Here is a 22,209-nt window from a genome sequence, read left to right on the forward strand (position 1 = left end):
ATGGAACCATAAGACTCGGGACTCGATACTCACGATAAATCAATTCATGTTTGTATCAGTACTTGATTGATATTATTATGTATTGTAAAGTGTTCGTTCGTTCAAAGTATTCCTTTAACTTCACAACCAATTCGCGTGACTGGCTGTTGATTATACTTCCATTTTTCAACATGTTGAAACAGAGTTAGTACTATATAAAAACAAACACAAAAATCGAGTCAAATCACTATGTTTAAATTAATGTCCTAAATAGAAGAGCCATAGTTAACGTAATAGTAAACAAGATATATCAAACTTAAACGAGCGCACAGTCAACTTTACAAGATGAGGAACGAAAAACTGCGCAGTGCGCGCGGGGACGCTTCAGTCATGTGCCGCTTGGTCAGATACATCAACTCAGACTCATTATTTAGGACCCATTTTGAGAACCAAGCTCATTCTTTGCAGTAAAGATTACAACACAATATTTAATTTCGATATTCAGTAAAAAAATGGTTACAGCTCTAGTATAAAAAAAAAAAAGACTGAGAACGTAACTGTTTTCGGAACGTTTCGCAACAATTATAAATTGCTTGCTACTATAAAGTAAGCGCAAAAAGAATACTCGCGATATATTCTTTCATATTATTTAACGTCCCAAAAAAATTTACGTATTTTTTAAAACACCGTATGTAATTGATTTTTATTTTATTGTTTCTTTCAGTTTCGTTCCAAGTTACATTCTATGGTCTTGCACAAATGTCAACGGGGCTATTACATTTTTACGACTATAGGAGACCGTATGATTGTAATAAATCAAGCGGTCTCCCTTGATATTCTTTCGCAAATGTATTAAAAAACAAGTTTTAATACACGTGCGTGTCATACTTTCAGCACTTACATCAGTATCTAGTATACCTTAACTGTCTCAATTCAAAAAATCTTTTCATCATAAAAATACGAAAGTAGCAAAACTCAGTGGGTTCTCTTCAGAATACATAAATGATTTTACTTGGCGCTAGATTTCATTTGACCTGATATATTAACGTCCTGCGCAGTGATTTGATCAATCCAAACGGTCTAGATGTGCTTGCGCTACGGTCAACTTATCAATAAGTTGTTGGGTATTAGGTCGGCTCTGAAAAGATATTTTTTTAAATGTTATTATTATGTGAATGTATCTTAGTACTATGGTCCAGACGAATACAATTTTTTCATAAGTTCATAATATAAAGTACTACTGACGACGTGTTGAGATGTAAATATTCATATTGTCTACTTACCTAAATAATTTAAATTAATTTACTAATTCTAATTAATTTTAATTTACTAAGCAAATAAAACATATTTTTAAATAAAAACCCCACTAAAAACGTCGCCACGATTATAGGGGCTATGTAACACAATGACAACTATTATATTATTAAGTATAGATGCAAGCATGTTATGGTGTTTAATCATGACTAAAATTAAAACATTGGAATCTGAGCTTTGTATCACGTGAGATAAAGTTTTGTTCGCCCAACGTGTTGATGGACAAATTAGCATACCAAAACTCGCGCCACATTGGTAGTTTTAGCGAGGCAGATCGGCGGAGTTGATCGGTCACGACCGCGGCGTCGTAAGTGCGATCAGCACTTCCAAGCATCCCGACATTTACCTACTATTTCTGGTCTCCCCGGTGTCGCCAAGCCGATAAAACAAGATAGCAACCATTTGTGAATGTTGGTATACGAAACCATATCACCAGCGCACGTATATTGCATACTGCATAGTGCATAGCGGCTCATATTTCAATGCTTTAATTTGAGTCGATAGTGTGCGAAGTTCATAAAGGTGTTTATCGATCTCGATCTTTAGCTCACCTGTAGCGCGGACAGTGTGGCCTCGTGCAGGTCCTTGCAGCGAGTGAGCGCACGGCGTCGCGGTGTGGGCGGTAGGGGTGATAGCTCCGCACGCGCCGCGTCCAATAGCATCGTCGCTGCGGCGCACACGTGCGACTCGTCGCCGCACCCCAGCCAAACACGCTCGTTCACGCTCACCAATCTACCAATCATTCATAACTCACTCGTATATTAAGAAGTCAAATTTTCGTGAATAACTTCGTTCAAAGGCATGATTTCAATAACGAAGATCGCTAAAATATTGCATTTATCTAATGATATATGTATTGACTTTCGACGGTTTCGACACGATTTCAAAATAATGACGTCACGTCTTTCTAAACATAATTTGAACCCTTGAACTTCGAAAATCTCTGCGTATAACGAATATTTTGTTATTTGAAACTGTGTTGCTCAGTTCTTGTTGTTATCAATACCAAAATAAATATTTTTTAGCTATAGGACAAGGATTTACTATACTTTGTCTAATTTATCATTCTCTATCATCATTCTCATAAACTATTTCGGATATCGAAAATAAAATCAGACCTCCTTCGCTTTAAAGCAATAATTAATTATTTATTATCAGTAAATAACAATTTACTCACTTGATATAGATATCCAATACTTGCTCCAAAGAAACGCCTATATTTAATATTGTTTTAAACACCATGCTCTTCTCAGCTTGTAACTTACAACTCATTATTTCTAATTGGCGAACAATAAAATCTGAAATAAATAACATAATAACATTGTTTTATATGTTTATTAAGAAAATTTGAGCAACCGACATAAACAAATACGAGAAGACGAAGAAAGAAAATAAAAACATTATAATTTGTGTTTTGTCGGCTACAATAAGTCGACGGTAATGGCTCAAATAATTTGCATAAGTTTTAAAGTTGAAACGTAAAGCATTTAAATCGCTAATAATATAACTATATATATATATATATGTACAAAAATAATGTGAAAGAGTGTTTTTTCGTATGCACATCTTTAAGGCAGCAACAGAGCAAGGTCGTGAAGTGATATTTTGCCCAGAGTGCAATAGTCAACTTATCATACCGACCAAATGCAAGGTTTTCCAAGGATTGTATTGTGTATTTCATTATTAATTTCTAATTTTATTTTATTTTTTATTTTCTTATATATTTTAATAAAAAAATATTAATATATACAAAAAAATTAAGGGGGCAATGCTGCCAGCATCTTATGAACTGTGCCTCGCTGCGGTGGTTTCGAGGATATTTTAGATTTTATTTAGTTTTAAATAGTTTATTTTAGGTTATATTTATAAAATAATTATTTTATGAGAGTTAATTTAAAAAATTTAGTTTTTTTCCCCTAAATTACTAAAATACCTAACCTAATCTATGTCTTCCGCGGATAAATTTGGCGCACTTTAGAATTAAATATAAACTTACACAACGGAAAACAGTGTCCGGTATTAACGTATTCTCGGCCCATAGTGGTTAGTTTGCTGAGAACAGAGCCTAGCCTCTCATCGGGAGTGGGCAATACCCTTGCAGCCACCTCAGCCTCGGCTAGGATATTACTCCATATGTTCTCTACTAAAAGCGCGTCGTTGTGCCCGGAACACTGAACTATGGCGAGCTTGCATTCCCATAGGTTGTAGCGGTCCGCGTATTCCTCGTACAGCTGCAAGTGTTCAGTAAAATTCAAAATTAGGAATATGGATTTAATAAAACTGCCATACAACTAGCAGGTAACCCCATTTCATCTTAGATTGCAACACCACTTAATACTTACCAACAGATGATATTGCAGTAAACAGCGGAATACAGAACAGAATCTACGCAATACGATAACTTATATTTCGACGCCCGATTGGCGCAGTGGGCAGCGACCGTGCTTTCTGCGTGCAAGGCCGTGGGTTCGATTCCCACAACTGGAAAATGTTTGTGTGATGAACACATATTGTTCAGTCGCCGTTGTATAAAATATTGAACAGTCGCCTTATTACCAATAAAAGAAGCTACGCTTACATTTGGACTAGATGGTGATCATAGTAATTGAGTGAGTGAGGTGAGTTCATAGTAATTCTTGTATAACACATATACGTATAAATATGATATATCGAGGATCTCGGAAACGGATCTAAAAATTGGACCGAGATTTGTATACGATAAGTTTTAAAAGCGCTTATCTGTCGTCTAGAAATCTGTAGAGTTAAATCAGTATTAGTCCGGAGTTATTAAATTCGTATTGTGCACCCCATTTCCCGGCGATCATTTAACTTGCGTTCCTTGGTATTATCGTTAAGATATAATGTAATCGATAAAACCCACCTAAGCTCTTATGTGTGTCTAAGCTCTTATAACCCTTTTTATAGTAATAATTGGCAGACCGAGCAGATCGCCCACATGATAGTATTTAGAAAGCCATCTCATATAAAAAGTGCAACAGTTCACAGGGCATGCAACGAAAACCTCCTACTAAGGGCCGCTCTGTGCTCATCAATCTGAGGCGTAGGTTTTAAGCCTCAAGTGCCTGTAATTACTACGACAACCACGCCACGGCAAGAACAATGCTGCCTCGCGGCAGAAATAAGAAGGTTGTAGTACCCAAAAGCCCAATGACCGGCCCACTACAGGGCAAGGGTCCGTAGCCGTAGTCCACCATGCTGACCCAGTGCGGATATGTGGACCAATTGAACACTATAAAATATATTCAAACAATTCATACACTTCAAACACCGCGTCGCCTGCCAAATAACTTTCTAATTTGCTTTAAATTATTATTCTGCAAAAGAACAATATGAATGCCAACGTGCCAACCTGCGTGATTTCAAGTAGCTCGTCATCCAGTCGTTGTAGCAAGTGGTGCGGTGGTGGCACGGGTGCGGCACGTAGCGCGGCACGGACTGCGGCCTGTACGCGCGCAACTTCCACGGCCTCCTCAAGACGTCGGAGAAGTTCTGCGCCGCCCGCCGCCCGCGCCCCCGCCCCTCGCACGCACACCACCCCCGCCGACACCCACGACATACGCTGGGCTAATGTTGCGCCGGTGCTGCAACATTTAAAAAAAAAAACATAATATAACAGGCCTTCAACTTCAGAGTAGGTTGTATTTCATTTTATTTTTATCAACCCCCGACGCAAAAACTATGGGTTTTATTAGTTCGACATGTCTGTGTGTGCGTATGACTGATATTGATTTTCAAACAAAAACTTTTCACCTTTAAAAAAAAATGTATGAAAAACTTTACTAAAGGAACTCAAACAGTTGGATCACAATACACATTAAGGATATTTTACACTGTGTTTCTCATCGGAGTGACAAACCACATACAGGAGTATGGCAGAAAATTTGTGAAAAACCTTAAATAATTAAGTAAATGGCTGCACTATAAGTCTGAATGGTTTATAATGAAAAGTAATGGTTCATTTTTGATTCATTATATCCAGAGAACACTCGATTCCTGCGCGATGTAATCAAGTATCCTTTGGAAGAAAGCAAATACAGATATTGCATACAAATCAACTTGGGAAAAAAACCTTGCCACTGGATATATCAGGACTTAAAATTTTATCTCAGTTCCAACTGAGAAAAGCCAATAAGACACTTACAAGATCTTATCAAAACTGACAAAGGCCTTGACAGGTAAGAATAGAAAAAACCTCACCCAGGCTTGGTTGCGAGTCCTTCAAGCACATGTGCAGCGGCCAAGGAGTCTCCCGCTTTTTCCAGCACCTTCCACAGCAGGTCCAGCAAGTGCAATGATGCTGGAGCCGGCGCTTGTCGAGCCGCCGCTGACAGGTACGTACGCAGAGTCGCAGGGGGAGCACCACTCAATGACAATAACTCTACAGAATTAGATACAAAAGCTAAGTTTATTATCATGCAAAAGACTGAATGATGAATTTTCATTTCAATCTAATTTAACTAAATGGTGAAATCTTGTAAAAATATAACTTAACGTATAATAGGTATTAATACGATGCGATAGACTAAGAATGAAGGGTGTAGGCCATATTTCACCACACTGGCCAAATGCGAATTGTTAGACTTCACACGTATTTTAGATCATTACGGAAAATTCTCAGGCATAAAGGTTTCCTCACGATGTTTTCTTACGCCGTAAAAGCAGGTGATATTTAATTTCTTAAAAAGCGCATAGGTAGGTAGCTCCGAAACGTTAAAGGTGCCGGGGATCGTACACGGTTCCCCCGAAAGCGAGTCTGAAGTCTTAACCACTAGTGTCACTGTCTTTTAGTCATAGAATCAAACTAAGTTATTTACACTACGCCTTTGATAATAAGTATGAACAGCGAAAGTTTAAATTTTACTCGGAAAAAGCAACTAGTAAAATCAATTCAAAATGCCAATATTTCTTACCTGAGCCTAAATTTTTGGAAACGAGCCACTCATAAACTGCCACATGTAGGAGCTCATCATCCCGACACAAGCAGTCCCAAACCAACTGTCTACCCTGCAACAAGCACAGAGAAATAAGTTTAAACAAAGACAATGCACACGATGCTTTGTTTTTGATTGTCCGTTCGTTTGTTGAAGTCAATGTCATGACCATTTCCAAACTGATTTTGAATGTTCGGGTTTAACTTGTTTAGCAACAGCTTCCATTGGGATTTCCAGTGAAACGCATAGCTACGAAATTGACTTAAATTTTGACTTAGCTTATACGCTTTGGCTAGCTGTAAGTATACTGAGGATAAAAATAAGTGCAGTGAATGTAGGAAGCTTGTTCTGGAGCGCAATCTAGGTCGAGCCGATTTTCGGTTGAACAGTGGATGACGTCTTTACTGTATCTGCTTTGAATCTTCTACAGAGCTTGAAACCGACCCTCGTACCTCCGGTCAAAACACTGAATTTGTAAAGCCTAAAAGTGTAATAGTTATAAATTAATAATAAAAAATACCTGATAGTTAGAATCAGCCGACGTCAGTGTATGGTTCGCGTCAGACTGCGTCGTAGATGTGTTCGCGTCGCTACTACGTTCATATAGCCGTTCTAAGGCCACGCATACTTCTCGATAGATCTCCATTCTACAACAATGTGTTCAGCATAAATATATACATTAGGATAGCGAATTGTTATTACCGACGTCACCATGAGTATACTATTTTCATGTGTTTAATGTTATCTCATCATCATCACCAAGCCATTACTGGCCCACTACAGGGCACGGGTCTCCTCCCAGAAGGTTTAGGCTACAGTACACCACGCTTGCAAAGTGCGAATTGGTCTTCACACGTCTTGGATAACATAATGGAGAAATCTCAGGCATGCAGGTTTCTTTATGACTTTTTTTTCCATTTTGTTTTTGTTTTTCTTTTGTTTAGCGACTAAATATCACCAAATAGGGTTGTACACAAAGAGTGTCTTCTGTGTTATGCATGCTGAGTTAGCCTTTAAGTGGAGTTACAACATTAAAAAAACTTATGTTAAATGTGTCCATATATTTAGATATGTTGTATACACGTTGGTTTCCTAATAAATAAATAAATAAAATGAAATGTTGTTTTCCTTAACGGTTAAAGTAAGTGATATTTAGAAAAGTTACATGTACGTGCCGGAATTCAAACTAGTATCCTGAAATTGTAGCCTATGTTCCAACCACTAGGCTCTAATCGCTTGTCACTTTTGAAACATATAACCTAAATTCTTGAATAAAATAATATACAGGGCGGCACTTTAAATATTTGCTAAATCCAGCTTTTAGTACAAAACTTAGAATGTTAAATTGAAATTAAGTCGATTTAAAGACACAATCTGTGCAAACCGCCTATGGCGCAGCAAAATTATACTCATATTATATTATCTATTGATAACCATGTTCCTATTGTGAATATCCCGAAAATATACAGAAGAAATATTATCCGCTGTCGTTCGTTGTAAAGATTTTCGTAGTAGTATATACAAATCGGGTTTAAGTTTTCATGTTTTATATTATATTATGAAGAGGTAAAGTTTGTGAGGTTGTCAAGGATAATCTCTGGATCAACTGAACCAATTTTGAAAATTCTTTCAGCAATGTAAAGCTACATTAATTATCAGTTTTTAAAAACTGAAAAGACATTTACGTTATAGTCTGATTTCTCAAATTAAATCGGAGTCATGTTTATTGGTCATATTTTCAAAAATTATGAATTCTTATCAAAATATATAAGTCCATTTACTGCATATAATTTGGATGAATGGCAAGAAATAACAAGACAAAGGTATGGAACCGCGACCCATGTCCAAATTTATTAAATGATATTAATTCTGTGAGACTGTTTTTTTATATGTTTAACATGTCAATATATTTAGAAATAATTTATGTTGGCTTATATCGAGTTCACTCCTGAAGGACAGTATAATATTTTGGTACTAAATAATAACATTACATCTAATCTTAATATATAAAAACGAAAACCACTGACTCAGTCAATCCCGCACAGCCTTGAAATTTAAAATGTTGGTTCGATTTAGGACGTACGTGTCAGTTTGGAAGGGTTAAGCCATTTATAAAAGAAAATATTACCTTCTGTAGTACATCAAATGTCCCTCCCTATCTTGCGACGGTTGATCGCTCTTGTAATAGTAGACAGCTTTATCCTGAGGGTCCAATTTACTAGCACACGCTACGCATAGCTCCACAACTCCAGTGTAGAAGCCAGCTGACACGAGTTTTGAACAAACCAGCGGAAGGTTAACATTTGGAGCTACATCCTAAAATGATAACATGAAATTAGAAAAGAAAGAATTCTCGTTTTTAATATTCTATTAATAAAGATTTATATCACACATTACAATTTGCAACACCTTATCTGCTCATTAGGAGAGACATTCGGTGACACATTCGGTGACAAAACGCTTCTATTACATTAATAGCAGTAGCGGCAGGGTTACGTGACACAAACTAGTAAAAGGCTCCAGCTCAGTATTGTGCTACATGCCCTGCCAGGCGTAAAATAATGCAGCGCTGATTTTCTGAAACCCTAGTCCAGGTAAGGGGTAAAATAGATGAACTACCTAGGATTTTTTGACAGCCGATTGGCGCAGCGGGCAGCGACCCTGCTTTCTGAGTCCAAGGCCGTGGATTCGATTCCCACAACTAGAAAATGTTTGTGTGATGAACATGAATGTTTTCAGTGGCTGGGTGTTTATATGGAAATTATAAGTATTTATGTATATCTATATATATAAAAATGTTATGTTGGTTTGTGTACGCTTCAAAAACTCAAAAAGTTTTGCAACGATCGAGCTTAAATTTTAGCATGATAATAATACGCATCAAGGATTGTTTTTATCTATTTATTTTTACCATTCAATCACAATGTGCCAAAGCGACGCGTGGCAGGGTACAGCTGATTATTCATAAAAATAAACAGTCATCTTAGTACCCATAACACAAGCTACGCTTACTTTGGGGCTAGATGGCGATGTGTCTATTGTCGTAGTATATCTTTTTTTTTTATAGTAATAAATGACGGACCAAAGAAATGGCCGGCCTGATAGGAAGCTTAAAACCATCAGCTTTAAACAGAGGAATACTTCGCAAAGCATGCAAGGAACACGTTTTTCATAGGGCCGTTCTGTGTACATCAACATCAGGCGTAGATCTTAAGCCCCGGATGCCTGAAATGAGGCCACCAACCACGCCTTTCAGACTCGAACACAGCAATGCTGTTTGGCGGCAGAATTAAGCATGGCTGTAGCACTTTCCCGGGCAAAATCGGTCACACAAAACTCTACTACTATCTGGACTAAATATACACTCGAAGTATATTTCAATTTTGTATAAACAAGTAATTCTTATAAAACTGATTTATTATCTTGTATTTCAAAACTTTGTAATTCGACATACGAAATAAACGTGTAACAGCTACAAAATATTTGTGTATTTCGTATCGTGAGTAGGTAATTTTGACAACTTTGGTATTTTAGACCAGACTTCAAATATGGCGTGCGATACAAACTATGGAGTGGTGGGTTTTGACCAGGGTAGGCATGAAGCAGGAAGGTGCCATAAAATTAACATAATCTTCCACTTATACGAGCTATATAACATTTTTAGGGTAGGCAGTGCTTTTGTCAATATTTGATATACACGCCACTGGGTATAAGACGGTAAAGTAGGACAAAATTTATAAATAACTCAGTTCCAATTACCTTACAAAGCTTCAAAGCTTGTTGAAGCATCTCTTCACGTTCGGCTGTATTCTTCTGTTGCTTTGCAAATATCAATAGTTCATTTGCCTAGAAGAGAGAAATTGTATTATAATCGTTTATCGTAGTATCACTCTTAAATTATTCTGATTAGGTATTTTAAGCGGCTCACTACAGATTACGGGTATACTTCCAGTATTAGACGAGTTTTGGCTGCAGTCCACCACGCTGGCCCAGTGCCGATTGGTGGACTTCACACGCCTTTCAAAACATCATGGAAAACTCTCGCGTATGTAAGTAAACACAACTTACAAAAGTTAAGAGGTGCGTGCCGGTAATCAAAATCGGCTCCCCCGAAGTTGAGCACATCTCCTAACCTTTAACCTATCGGCTCTAAGGAATTTTCAGTGTGATAAGATAATTTAAATAAACACTTACTTTGGAACAAGTAGCATCTTCTTGTCTATATAACGTTGGACAGAGTTGTCTTAATTTTTGTGAGATCCCATCAACAGAAGCGTTATCTCTCAAATAACCAGCAACGAGTGACCCGAGTAGGAGGGACGCGACTTCTTGGCCGCCTACTAACAGTTCTCTAAAACTAGCCGCCTGCAATGCACTTTGTTGTTCCGGAGGGAGACTAGCAGCTATCACGTGAAATTGGTGCTCGCAAAGAACTTTCCATAGATTCAACATTTCTATAGCCATTGCTGTAAAAAAATGGTGTATCTTATTTCTTATAATGTAAAAACCCAGAATGTAGAAACTTAGAGTAAGTCTAAATGTATCTTCCGTTGGTTGTCCTCAATAATAAAAATTAATTAATTAATTAATATTATAACCCCCTTACTAATAAACATTGTATAACAGTTGTACAGATTTGCAATGTTGTGTCTTCTTCCTTCGAATGTCAAATTACTGATGGCAGAAGAGAGATTGTATCACTAACGTTTATTAGTAAGGTGCAAGTTTATTTTGTTATGTACCTTAACGCCACAACGACTGTTTTGTCAGAAATCAAAACAGTCGTTGTGTCGCAATTTTAAAATTAACAAAAGTGGGCTACATATTATCTAAAAAAAAAAAATTAAGCAACTAAAATACAAATGGTGCTTTATATTAAAAATAAAACTTACTAATAAAGAGTTTCAAGGCGTGTAACGAAGCTTGTTCTTCTGAATGCGGAGGGGCCATTAGCCGCTGTACGAACGCGGCCACCCTTTGCAGTTTCTTTACGATGTAGGCGCAATCTTCGCCCGTCACTTTACTTGACATCTAACGAAATAATAAAATTATAGTGACAATAAGTGTGTACTTCAATAGAACTATATTCATTATCAATAGCCAGCGCCGTATTAACCACATAGCATGAGTAGCAATTGCTACGGGCCCCGCGCGAAAGAGGCCCCGCATATTTAATACCACTCATCTCTGCCTGACTGAGTGTCAGACACGCACACGCACACGTACACGCACTCGCACAGGTACACGCACACCGACATCGTCTATAGTAATTTACTACACTATTAATTACCCACAAAATTGTAACCTATATATAGATAGAAAATACGTATTGTAATTAAGATACGTTTATACGTATTTAAGATACGTATTGAGTATTGAATTGTATTTTTACCACTTTATACTTAAGAACCCATAGCAGATCAAGGCCTATTTTTAAGAATTTGCTACGGGCCCCGCGCTATTATTTTAATTATCGCAATCACGCCTTTCGGGTTGGCTTATGTAGTATGTGTCACCGGGGTGCGTGGGGAAGTTTACGTCTATAAGTAAGATATGCTATATAATGTTACATTTCGTTACAGATAGGTGAAACGGCGTCATTTATATTTGATTGAATGATGATTATATTCAATGGAAAAATATAGCTTGACTCATACCTTGACGCTGGCCAGTAGGAAGCATGCCATTTAGGTTTATAAATATGTTAAATTAGGAAATACTTTTATCCAAAGTAAAATATTGTAGTTAATTAAAATAATACTTACAAATTCTTTATTATCTGGCGTCATTGATTTTGTGACGCACTTTAAGTTCCATATTGGGCATAAAATTCTTCCAACGTAAATGTACAAGCCGTTGTGTTTAGCGCTGTACTCCGCTTGGATCGGAAAATTGTCTCTTGTCTGTTGAGTGGCATTGCCCATAAATGAAGACTGACTGAAAGGTGTAGGACTCATGTTCTGTTGGAAGGTTTGTGGCATGAACGACTGGCTCTGCATACCCATGGACTGGTTCATATGAGCTTGGTAAGATTGATTCATTTGACCGTGTCTCAGTTGATCCTGTGGCCGGACAGACATGGGCGTTGATACTTGACGCGGTAGAAATTTTGGGGAACCTGAAATTATATCTAAACTATATAAAAGTTGATATACACATTTTCCCCCATACTCATATAAATTGAGTTTGCAATGTAATTGTTACGACATGACATTACAAATATTTGTATTTCGTGGCTTTTATCTCATCTTAATATATATAAATCTCCTGTCACGATGTTTGTCCGCGATGGACTCCTAAACAACTTAACCGATTTTAAATTAAATTGACACACCGTGAGCAGTCTGGTCCAACTTAAGAGATAGGATAGCTTAGATCTTTAATTATAGTCGCAATTTTATTTTATTGCAAATTATTTGTCTATAATTAATTGACAGTCACATGTTATATATATACTACTATACTCATTTAAGGCTTAGCGATACTGAATACTTTAAAAACAATATCAAACGCAGACGAAGTGGCGGGCAACAGCTAGTATAATATATATGTATATTACATATAAACATCACTCGATCTTTTGCTGAAAACTGTATTAAATTCCGTTGCGTAGTTTATTCAACTACGACAATACACACATCGCCATCAAGGCCTAAAGTAAGCGTAGCTTGTGTTATGGGTTCTAAGATGACTGTTGAACATATTAATGAATAAGATACATAAATACTTATAATATGCATATAAACACCCAGACACTGAATAACATTCATGTTCATCACACAAACCATTTCCAGTTTATGGAATCCAACCAACGGCCTTGGTCTCAGAAAGCATGGTCGCTGCCCACTGCGCCAATCGGCCATCTAAACACTGGGAGAGACTACAGTATTTTTTTGTATTTGTATTTGTTAAGTTCCTGTAGAATGGATCGGACAAAGAGGCTGTCAATAATTGTTCCACGGTCAAATCACAGTGTTTAACAGATGTATTTACCCACAGACGAAGGCATTTGAGAATGAGAATTCTGTTGGAAGAGTGGTGCGGGTGCTGGCTGATTGCCGTACAGCAGGAAAGCTCGCGCCGCCCACTCGCTGATGGACATGTCCCCGCTTGTGTCCTCACACGCCAAGTACAGGGCGCATGCGCACGCCTGATCAACTCCGTGAAGCTATGGCAAATAACACATGATTTTAACATTGCGTGTGTGACATGATAGCAGTAACGTAGAATCACTAAAACATTGTATTTATCTAATGAAATATGATTCATGTAGTATGGAAAACGTATTTTTATTTTTATTCTCAGTGAGATTGGTATTTATTTTAAATAAATAAAACAGCATAATCTAAGATCCGCCATGACAGATGAAACGCTGAATGACGTCACGTCTATAAAAACAATTTTGTTTCGTTTAAACTTCGAAAATCTCTGTACTGCACAGCACGGCTAGCATGGGCAGGAGACAATTATCTCACCGGGAAAAGGATAAAAATGTATCTTCTCCCACAGCTTTATCAACTAAACTAAACGGCGGTAAACTTCTTCTATTCCATGTTCCCGTGCTTTAGCAGGTGGACACGTTAATTATATAGATATAATCGGGGCATATAATTGTCTCCTTTGCTAGCCCTGGTGCAAATAAATGATTATAAAATTCATCATATACTGGATGTCAACTGGTGGAGGTGGAGGTGGATGTTTTCCGGTGAAGGGTCGCTACTCCAGCTTAGTACCCTTGTACCCAATCTTCCTTGGGAGTCAGTCAAACAAAATGCTTGGTTGTCTTTCCCCCATTACGCCCAAACTGAAAAACCAATCACCTCAATTTTTCAAACACGGTTCCCACGGGATTTATAAAAACCGTCATAAACGCGAAGAACGCGGGCAACAGCTAGTGGGTTGACAATGACGAATTCCACTTGTATCATAGCTAGAATAGACAAATGTTGTTCCTGTAAATGTGCTAATTGAAGGCAAAGTAGTCCTGTGAAAAAGTTACCTGGAACATGTCCTTGACAGGTTGCGCTTCAGGGCCGCGACAGTCCCGCAACAACGCACGCAGAAGGTCCGGCGCCGCGCCCGCTGACATTAGCGCCGCGCCCCAAGCACTTACTACTGCCCAACGGGATGACGCCCACACCTCTGTTGAAAAGAAACCTCATTTTTACCCATCCCAAATATCTTTTGTTTCATTTATTATAAAAAGTTAAATAAAATACAGTCATTTGTATTAAGTAATAAAAATGTTGTCAAGAATAAAAATTAACAAATACTATGCATATAGAAAATACGTACGCAGAGCTTGGAAGACTTAAAAAAAATATATATTAAATTAATACAAATTTAATTGAAAATATAAAAATTACAATTAATTACTTATACTCTAACTAATCTTGTGTTCTTTCCGAAGTTAGGAAAAGAATTGACAATATGCTAATTTAACTTAAAAGGAAATATTGTCATGACCTTAATTCCTGCTCGGCTGCATTGGTGAGGCCGTGCTACATCTGCAATCTTCCTAGGGCTACAATATGTACATCCTTGTCCCATTTACATCCTTATCAATAAAAAGCGTTCTCTACCAAGCAACCTAGCAAATTATAATCTAACCTGTTTTTGTTGCCCTGAAATACTTAAAATTAGTTGCTGGTTTCCGTTTGCCTTTCTATCTTCTTTTGATATCATAACTCAAAGGTTTTTATTTTTTTTTATTTGATACTTACTTCATAACATCTACTTAGTGTTTTACAGAAATTTGCTAATTGCGACTGCGATTTAATACCATAAATGAAGTTTTGCACAAGTACTACTAGAAACTAGTGTATGTACGTAAGCACTAAGAAAGTTATTTGATTAGGTACATTACTGCTGTTTTATTGAACGAACTGTTATTTGTAGAAATAGATAAATGTAATTTAAAAACTAATTACATATAGTGTTTGCAACTTTGTGGACAATATAATATAATTCCTGCTACACCCTCTTTCTCATTGGTAGTATACATAAAGGTCACTACGCACTTATATCATAAGCTATGTTAATTAAAATTTTTTGGGTTTCTCCCTAAAAAATAATAAAATATGTGTGCATTAATAGCCTAATGGTAAGAACTTCGGTTTCACTGACGGTGTTCTGAGTTCGAATTCGGACCCCAGCACGCACCTATAAGTCATGTACGTTTGCTTTAACAGTGTAGGAAAACATGGTGAGGAACCTGCATGCCTGAGAGTTCTCCAATGCTCCAGGGTGTTTGAAATCCATTATTAAGCACTTGGCCAGCGTGGACCACGGCCTAAACCGTTCTCATTATGGGAGGGGACCCGTGTGCTGTAGTGGCCGCTAATGGATTGTTAATGATGATACAGGTGTTAGCTTATCTAACGCATTAGTCAATTAATATAAATTCATGTTAATATTGTTACCTCTTTTGGCCAGCAAAGCCGGGGATAGATGTGCGGCGTGCGTGGGCGGCAACGCAGTAAGCGCCCACGCTGGCCCGTCCAGTGCCAGCACAGTGTGTGCCTCGCTGAAGCCGGCACCTGGCAGCACTCGCGACAAACACCACAGAGATTCGGCTTCACTGCCACCGCCGGATGAACACACCATCACAAGTGTACCTATTTAAATGAATTGGTAAAGATTTTGCATAGTTTATCACCCTTATATTACTAACATATAAAAATGTAAGTCGTATGTAGTATAAAACAGTTGCTCACTTAGATCTCTATTTATATACCGACCTTGATAACTTAAATTGTCAGACAAAATCTTTGTTCAAAGATAGAGCGATCCTAATGAATGATGAGCGATTGAAGATGATGATGATAGTGAAAAAACAGCCGTAAATATTCTATATATTCTATATAAAGATATCCTGTAGTACCTATATAATGGAGACTTGTCATAATATTATTGATCAATCCAAACTGCCCCACATAAATAACTGCATTACCCCTGTGCGAAGCCAGGGCGTGTTGCTAGTATTATAATGAATAGATTTTAAGGAAACATCTATGAACCACAGTATTAATAACATGCAGAACCCTCATTATTGCATGCAGTGCGTTGCGCCCAAAAAAGTGAAAACTCCCCGCTTACGTATCAGTCCACACCCACGGAATGTTGCTAGCTCGCTTTTCCCATTTTCACCGTTTTAGTAAGGTAAAATAATTACTGCCAACTGCTAAATGGAATCAAGTGACTAACTGCCTGTACGAAATCTTGTCAATCAATCGTACGAAGTCTCGAATGTGGAGTGGCATTTGATACTTCAATATTAGGCGTATACAAGGTTTCTATATATTCTTAATTCTGTGGTATGAACCTTGTAACTGCATATTCCCGAGTAAGATATGAACGGATGATAGATGAAAATAATAAAATTTAAAACCTCTACTATACATACAATATTAGAGATAATTTATATATATATTTGTTAATAATTTCTATTAATTGTTCTAACTATTAAACAATTGTTGTGAATTACGACTTCGCAACAATATAATTTTTAAGAATTCAATTTAGTAGTTACTGTGACATTTAACTATGGCGAAAAAAAATCAGTGCAATCCGGAATATGAACACTGTTGAATAAAAAAATTAGCTTACCATTGTCATATACAGCACTATGAACTTGTTTTGGTTTTAGCACAGAAGAATTAGGCGTGAAGCCAGGCGGCAGCCTCACGTGTAGCAATGATAAGTACTGAGGCCTTTGTCCACCTTGATTCACACTAAAAAACGAAAAATAATTCTCACACAATAAACTCATATCTGTAATTTATAACGAGATGTTCTGCTCACGTCAACCGGTTACAATCTATTGTGACGATTAATGAGATACAGGGAAACGTTTTATTTTAATTTACTCTTTCTTTTTTAATGTTTTTTTAATTTTCTTTAAGACAAATCATTTATTATTATTAATAAGTGATAAACAAAGTATGAACTCTCCATTGAATGAAACTTTTACTGATGCATAGCTTAGAAAGACAGTAGGCCTATAGATGGCAAATAATATGATGCATTTACATAAAATGCATTACATGAAACATGGGTACATGGTAGTAAGACAACTGCATTAACATATTTGTAAAATTAAAACTAAGGCTACAAGGGTTCCAAACATGCCCTGGTCTAAGAAGACTAGGAAGCCCACAACAACTACTAAGCTGGGTGTTCTTTTTTTGTTATCTCACATTGATATTTAAAATAAAATATATCTACTGATAGTACAGAAAATCGATTTCCCATACAATTTATATAAATTTTAACCATATACAGTATTTCATATACTTTTACATTTAACATTAATGATCTTACTCTCCACTTCCAACACTAAAATAGAGTCTGGCACCAGTCTGTGTAACTGCTACCAAGTTAAGTTGATCTGATTCAGTTTCCTCAACAGCTGATATTGCAATGACTGGCTTAAAATGACTTGATTCTAATGTTCTGAAACAAATAATATTATATGAATCGACTTGGCAAAAAAATCCTCTTTGCATTTTTAGTACATGTAATGTTTTGCCAGTTGCATTAAGCTAAAACCAAACTGAGACAGATGTCAAAATATGTCTCCCAATTTCAAACACAAAGTTTTACAGTTGGTTTCAGTAGCAAAATAACAATTTTAGAAGTAGATAGTATGCATAAATTTTAAAAACCCACGAGTTGAAACCGAAATCAAGACGGCGCGGAGCCGGGCGCTCTATTATGCTGAGCTTGTCAATTTATTGACTACTCGCATCAATTTGAATACATCGATAATTGACGCAAGCAACTTTCGTCTCGCAAACGGTGCGACAACCACCCCAGTTTAATTAAAGCTTTAGCAGTAAATAAATAAGAAAACATATATCTTACTTTACTATATCAACTGCTGAAGATACAATTTTTCCTTGGCTTAATCTCACCACTTTAGTTAAACTTTCTCCATCACTACCTAAGTCAAATACCTCAATACATCCCTTTTCACTTAAAGTGTACAAAACATGGCGAGTGTTATCTACTTCGATTTTAACTATGGAATCTTCATCATATAATGCAGCATTAAGAAAAGATGGCACTAGGAACGATAATGCACTTGTTGAGTGATTGACTTTTTTACAATGTTTGCCAAACCATCCTAATTGGGCCTGGAATCAAAAATAATTAAAAAGCTGTAGCTGTATGGTTAATAATAAAAACATCAAGACACATGACAGTGATTGGACATTTTTTTACCTGATATGTTATTTCATATAGACAACCATCTTTACCACCCATAAATATTCTGCCTTTAGAAGTTGATTTAACACATAACATTGAGACACCATCTGTAGGTAAAACAAAAACTGGCTCTGGCACTAAATGGATTTCTTCAAACTCTGTACTACCATCTTGCTTATTGCTTGAAAATGTCACACCTAAAAAAATATTACTTTTATGAGCATATAACCATTTTTTTGAATAAATTGTAAGAGAAGGATCCAATTAAGGCCTTTCAAATTAATATGGCACAAAGTTGCAATGGTTAAGCAGCAGTGTTTTTCTTACTTTGCCATTTTGAAGTTGTTGTCAGTTATAGTAAGTTCATCTTAACATACTGCACTTTCACTGCTTAGACTAACTTACACTGCATAGCTATCTAAAATTTATGTATAAACCCTAGAATAATGCTTTTAAATATGGAGAAATAGACTGAGAGATAGCATACCTATTTTTGGAATGCAATATAGGATGATCAAATTTATTACAACTTTCTGTAATGTAAAATATGTAAATTTTATATAATCAGAAAAAAAATTACCTCTCCATTAAGCAAGCAATATTTAATTGCTTGAAACGCATTTAACATAGAAAATTTAGAGGTGCATACTGGGGTTTGAACTTGCTCCCCCGAAGAGTGAAGCCAAAGTCCACCTCTAGGCTATCATTGGTTAGTATTATGAATTATGTCATACAAAAATGTTTAAATAACTTACCTAGAACTACAATTTCAGCAGTTGTTGTTAATACAAGTAAATATTTGACAAAACTTTGAAAAACACCAGACTTTGGCTTGACCAATCCCACACTGACTATTGTTTCACTTAAGCCATCAAAGTAGGCCACATCACTGCCATGCTCAAAAGCCCATACGTAGATGTTGCTATCTATTGCAAGCCATACACGACTTATTTCTGGAAATGCTCCCATCAAACAATGACATTGCATATCTGTGTAAATGCGTTATAGAAATATACTGAGTAGATGACTTACTAAAGCACATTTTCACTTGCAATGAACAAGTTGATTTATATAAAAATAAAAGTATTTTTTTAAAGTTAAGTTTCCAACGGAGTTAATTTAAACTTGGTTCACAGATATAATTATTTAATGTATAATAATGGTTTAGGCATAATTTGGTATCTTCTTTCAACAGTGGCTAGCAAAATTAGGTGTGAACTGAGAACAGAATAGCCCTGCAGATAAGATTGCAGTCAAGGCTAACTTGCATTGGATTAAAAAAAAAATGCCACACGTCTAAATAAGTCCAATCCATAACAATTTTAAAAATTCTGTAATGTATGTTTGGGTACCTTTTTTAGAAACCAACCATTACGAAGGTTCACCTTAGTGTCCTAAATATAAATGTTATCATGCAATTAATACAGTAGAAAAGGATACGTGCAAAGTGCTCCATTATTTCTGGTGGCAATGGAACTTTGTTTATTATCTTTAGTTGAGATAAATTTGGGTGGTTGAGCAGAGCAGCCAAATTTCTGTAATCCCCGGCGTTTATGCCACTGCATGTTGGACTCCCTTGAGCAGATATACCAGTTATCTATAAGCAAGTTACAACCAAATGTTTACAATCATAGTTCATATATTCTTTCTTCTAATATCTTTGTAATCGTATCAGAAACATGTATTGTTTTTGAATAAACAACAAACCTCAAGAAAGGAAGGGCGGGAATTATCGGCGTTTATATAGCGGTCAAGGGTGCACCCAGCAAGTTCTAAGCACTCGAGTTGCATTTCGAAAGATGTTGGTTATCTAAGTCTTTCTGAGTCACTTAAAATGCTTATCATCTATAAATTGATTTTCATAAACACATATTTTTTTTTAAATTATAAAATAAACGGTACGAATTGAGGTTACTTTTTCAAGTTTTCAATCAAATTTAAATGTCAAAGTGGCAGTCTCAGTTACTTTTTTTTCTGGTCTTGTTTTTTAATTTTTCCTCTTCAGAACAGGCAAAGATCATTGACCATACAGCCTATTTACGATATAAGTTAGGTACTTAGTAAAATAGTTTATATGTATGTAATACTAACAATAGAGTCTTGGTTACTTCAAATAAAAGTTTATTATTATTACGAAACCATAGGGAAACCCATGTCTGCAGTGTTTAATATTCATATCTGTCTTTAGTGTTAAATCACAGTTACTACAGGCAGTGCCAGTACTACTGTGACTAGCACAGACCAGTACCCATACTTACATAGTTTTCTCTTCTTTTTTATGATTAAAGTTTATACTTAAGTTTTTTTTTTATTTAATGTTTAAAAAAATGTATCTGAAACTATTGTAAAGGAAGGCACAACGGTGCGGCTGAATAAACAAACAGGCGGAGAAAACTGAAAATAAATCAATCCATTGTTAGATATCTTTTTAATGTATAACTAGTTAGATTTTATTATTATTATTAAATTTGGTTTGGCCGTGGTCTAACCATAGACTATCAAATCTACAAACTATGGTACCAGTCTGACCATAGATTAATTATTTAATAAGATACTACTTTAATGCGTAGGTACTGCGTACTCGTAGTATCATACTCAGGAGTCAGGCCACTAGATGTCTTCTCACGCGTCCGCAAGGACACGGGGGGAAATCCGAAGAGGGCCCTTTCTGTTCGGGCGGGCGGGAGTGCCACGGAGTAATGTTTTGAAATTGAGGGTGCTCGGAGACGTCGGCACGCGAGAACATAGCCTGTGCTAGGCGCGCGATGAAGTCGTCTAAGTCGATACGCAAGTCTCTTTTTATGGTTGAGTTTCTCACGTATCGAGGAGCGTTCGCCAGTCTTCGCAGGGGGATGGCTTGTTGGGCTCTGAGGGTCTTCTTGTTTGGCTCACTTGCCAATGCGTACCACGCAGGCACGGCATAAGTAAGCATGAGGCGTCAGGAAGGAAGGCGTCACATATCAAGAGTCAGGATACTGGACAGCTCTCTTTTATAATACGCGCGTTCGCTCTTCATAGTATAATTATTAGATGTCAGTGCACTAGTGCATGACAAGGACAATAATTGTTCAAATTAAATCTGGTTAAAATTATTCAACCAGATTTAATTTAATATTTCTTATTAAAAGACTATCTAAAACATACACCATTTATTAATTAACACCAATATGCAGGTAAGTATAATAATGTTCTTTTAGCAGGAATTATGCTAATACATATTTATATAATGCAATTGATATATCTGAACATTACAATAAATAGGACGGTACAGGAATAACCGTTTGTAGGACTACAAAATCCAAACTGCTGCAGGCTCAATACGAACGGTAATCTTTTATTAAATAATCCTTAATACAATACCGAGGTTACTTATATTTTTCCAATACGCTTACAACTTTTTTGCATGCGGCCAACTGAATGGAAAAATCTACCGCCTTCCCGCCATTTTTCCAGCCGTCGTACCACCCGTTTTTCGTTCAAGCCCGCGCCGAGCGCGCCGCTAGTCCAATGCTGCCACCCACGTGACCACAGATAACGCACAATATCCATGGACGACAACATTCTTGTTTCTGTTTTTGAATAATAACCATTATTTTTAAAGAACAAGAAGAAGATATTTATTATGACCGACTGCCTAATTGATATCAACCAACCCGGCCTGGAAACGTATTAGTTTATGAATAACCGCCACCTTTCGGTTTAATTATCGGGTTGTAATCCATATTAATCCACATTTAAATCTCATATTTAATCC

The 22,209-nt window shown here is 36.6% G+C and overlaps 1 protein-coding gene across 1 annotated transcript; it reads right to left on the reverse strand.

Annotated features, from left to right (window-relative positions):
- Positions 1-698: 698 nt before the first annotated feature.
- Positions 699-20,378, reverse strand: LOC120624407 (nuclear pore complex protein Nup154). Its single transcript, XM_039890935.1, has 23 exons — positions 20,163-20,378; positions 19,896-20,052; positions 19,211-19,444; positions 18,471-18,652; positions 18,111-18,382; positions 17,568-17,699; positions 16,854-16,978; positions 15,668-15,862; positions 14,245-14,387; positions 13,239-13,413; positions 12,011-12,363; positions 11,138-11,276; positions 10,440-10,711; positions 10,005-10,091; positions 8,374-8,561; positions 6,766-6,892; positions 6,225-6,318; positions 5,512-5,692; positions 4,664-4,895; positions 3,290-3,524; positions 2,471-2,591; positions 1,845-2,025; positions 699-1,117 (listed from the first exon to the last, which is right to left on the reverse strand). Exons 1-23 carry the CDS (start codon positions 20,244-20,246, stop codon positions 1,046-1,048), a joined length of 3,981 nt encoding a protein of 1,326 aa, XP_039746869.1. The 5' UTR covers positions 20,247-20,378; the 3' UTR covers positions 699-1,045.
- Positions 20,379-22,209: the final 1,831 nt, after the last annotated feature.

This window comes from Pararge aegeria, chromosome 6 (assembly GCF_905163445.1).
Source record: "Pararge aegeria chromosome 6, ilParAegt1.1, whole genome shotgun sequence".
Classification (NCBI taxonomy): Eukaryota; Metazoa; Arthropoda; class Insecta; order Lepidoptera; family Nymphalidae; genus Pararge; species Pararge aegeria.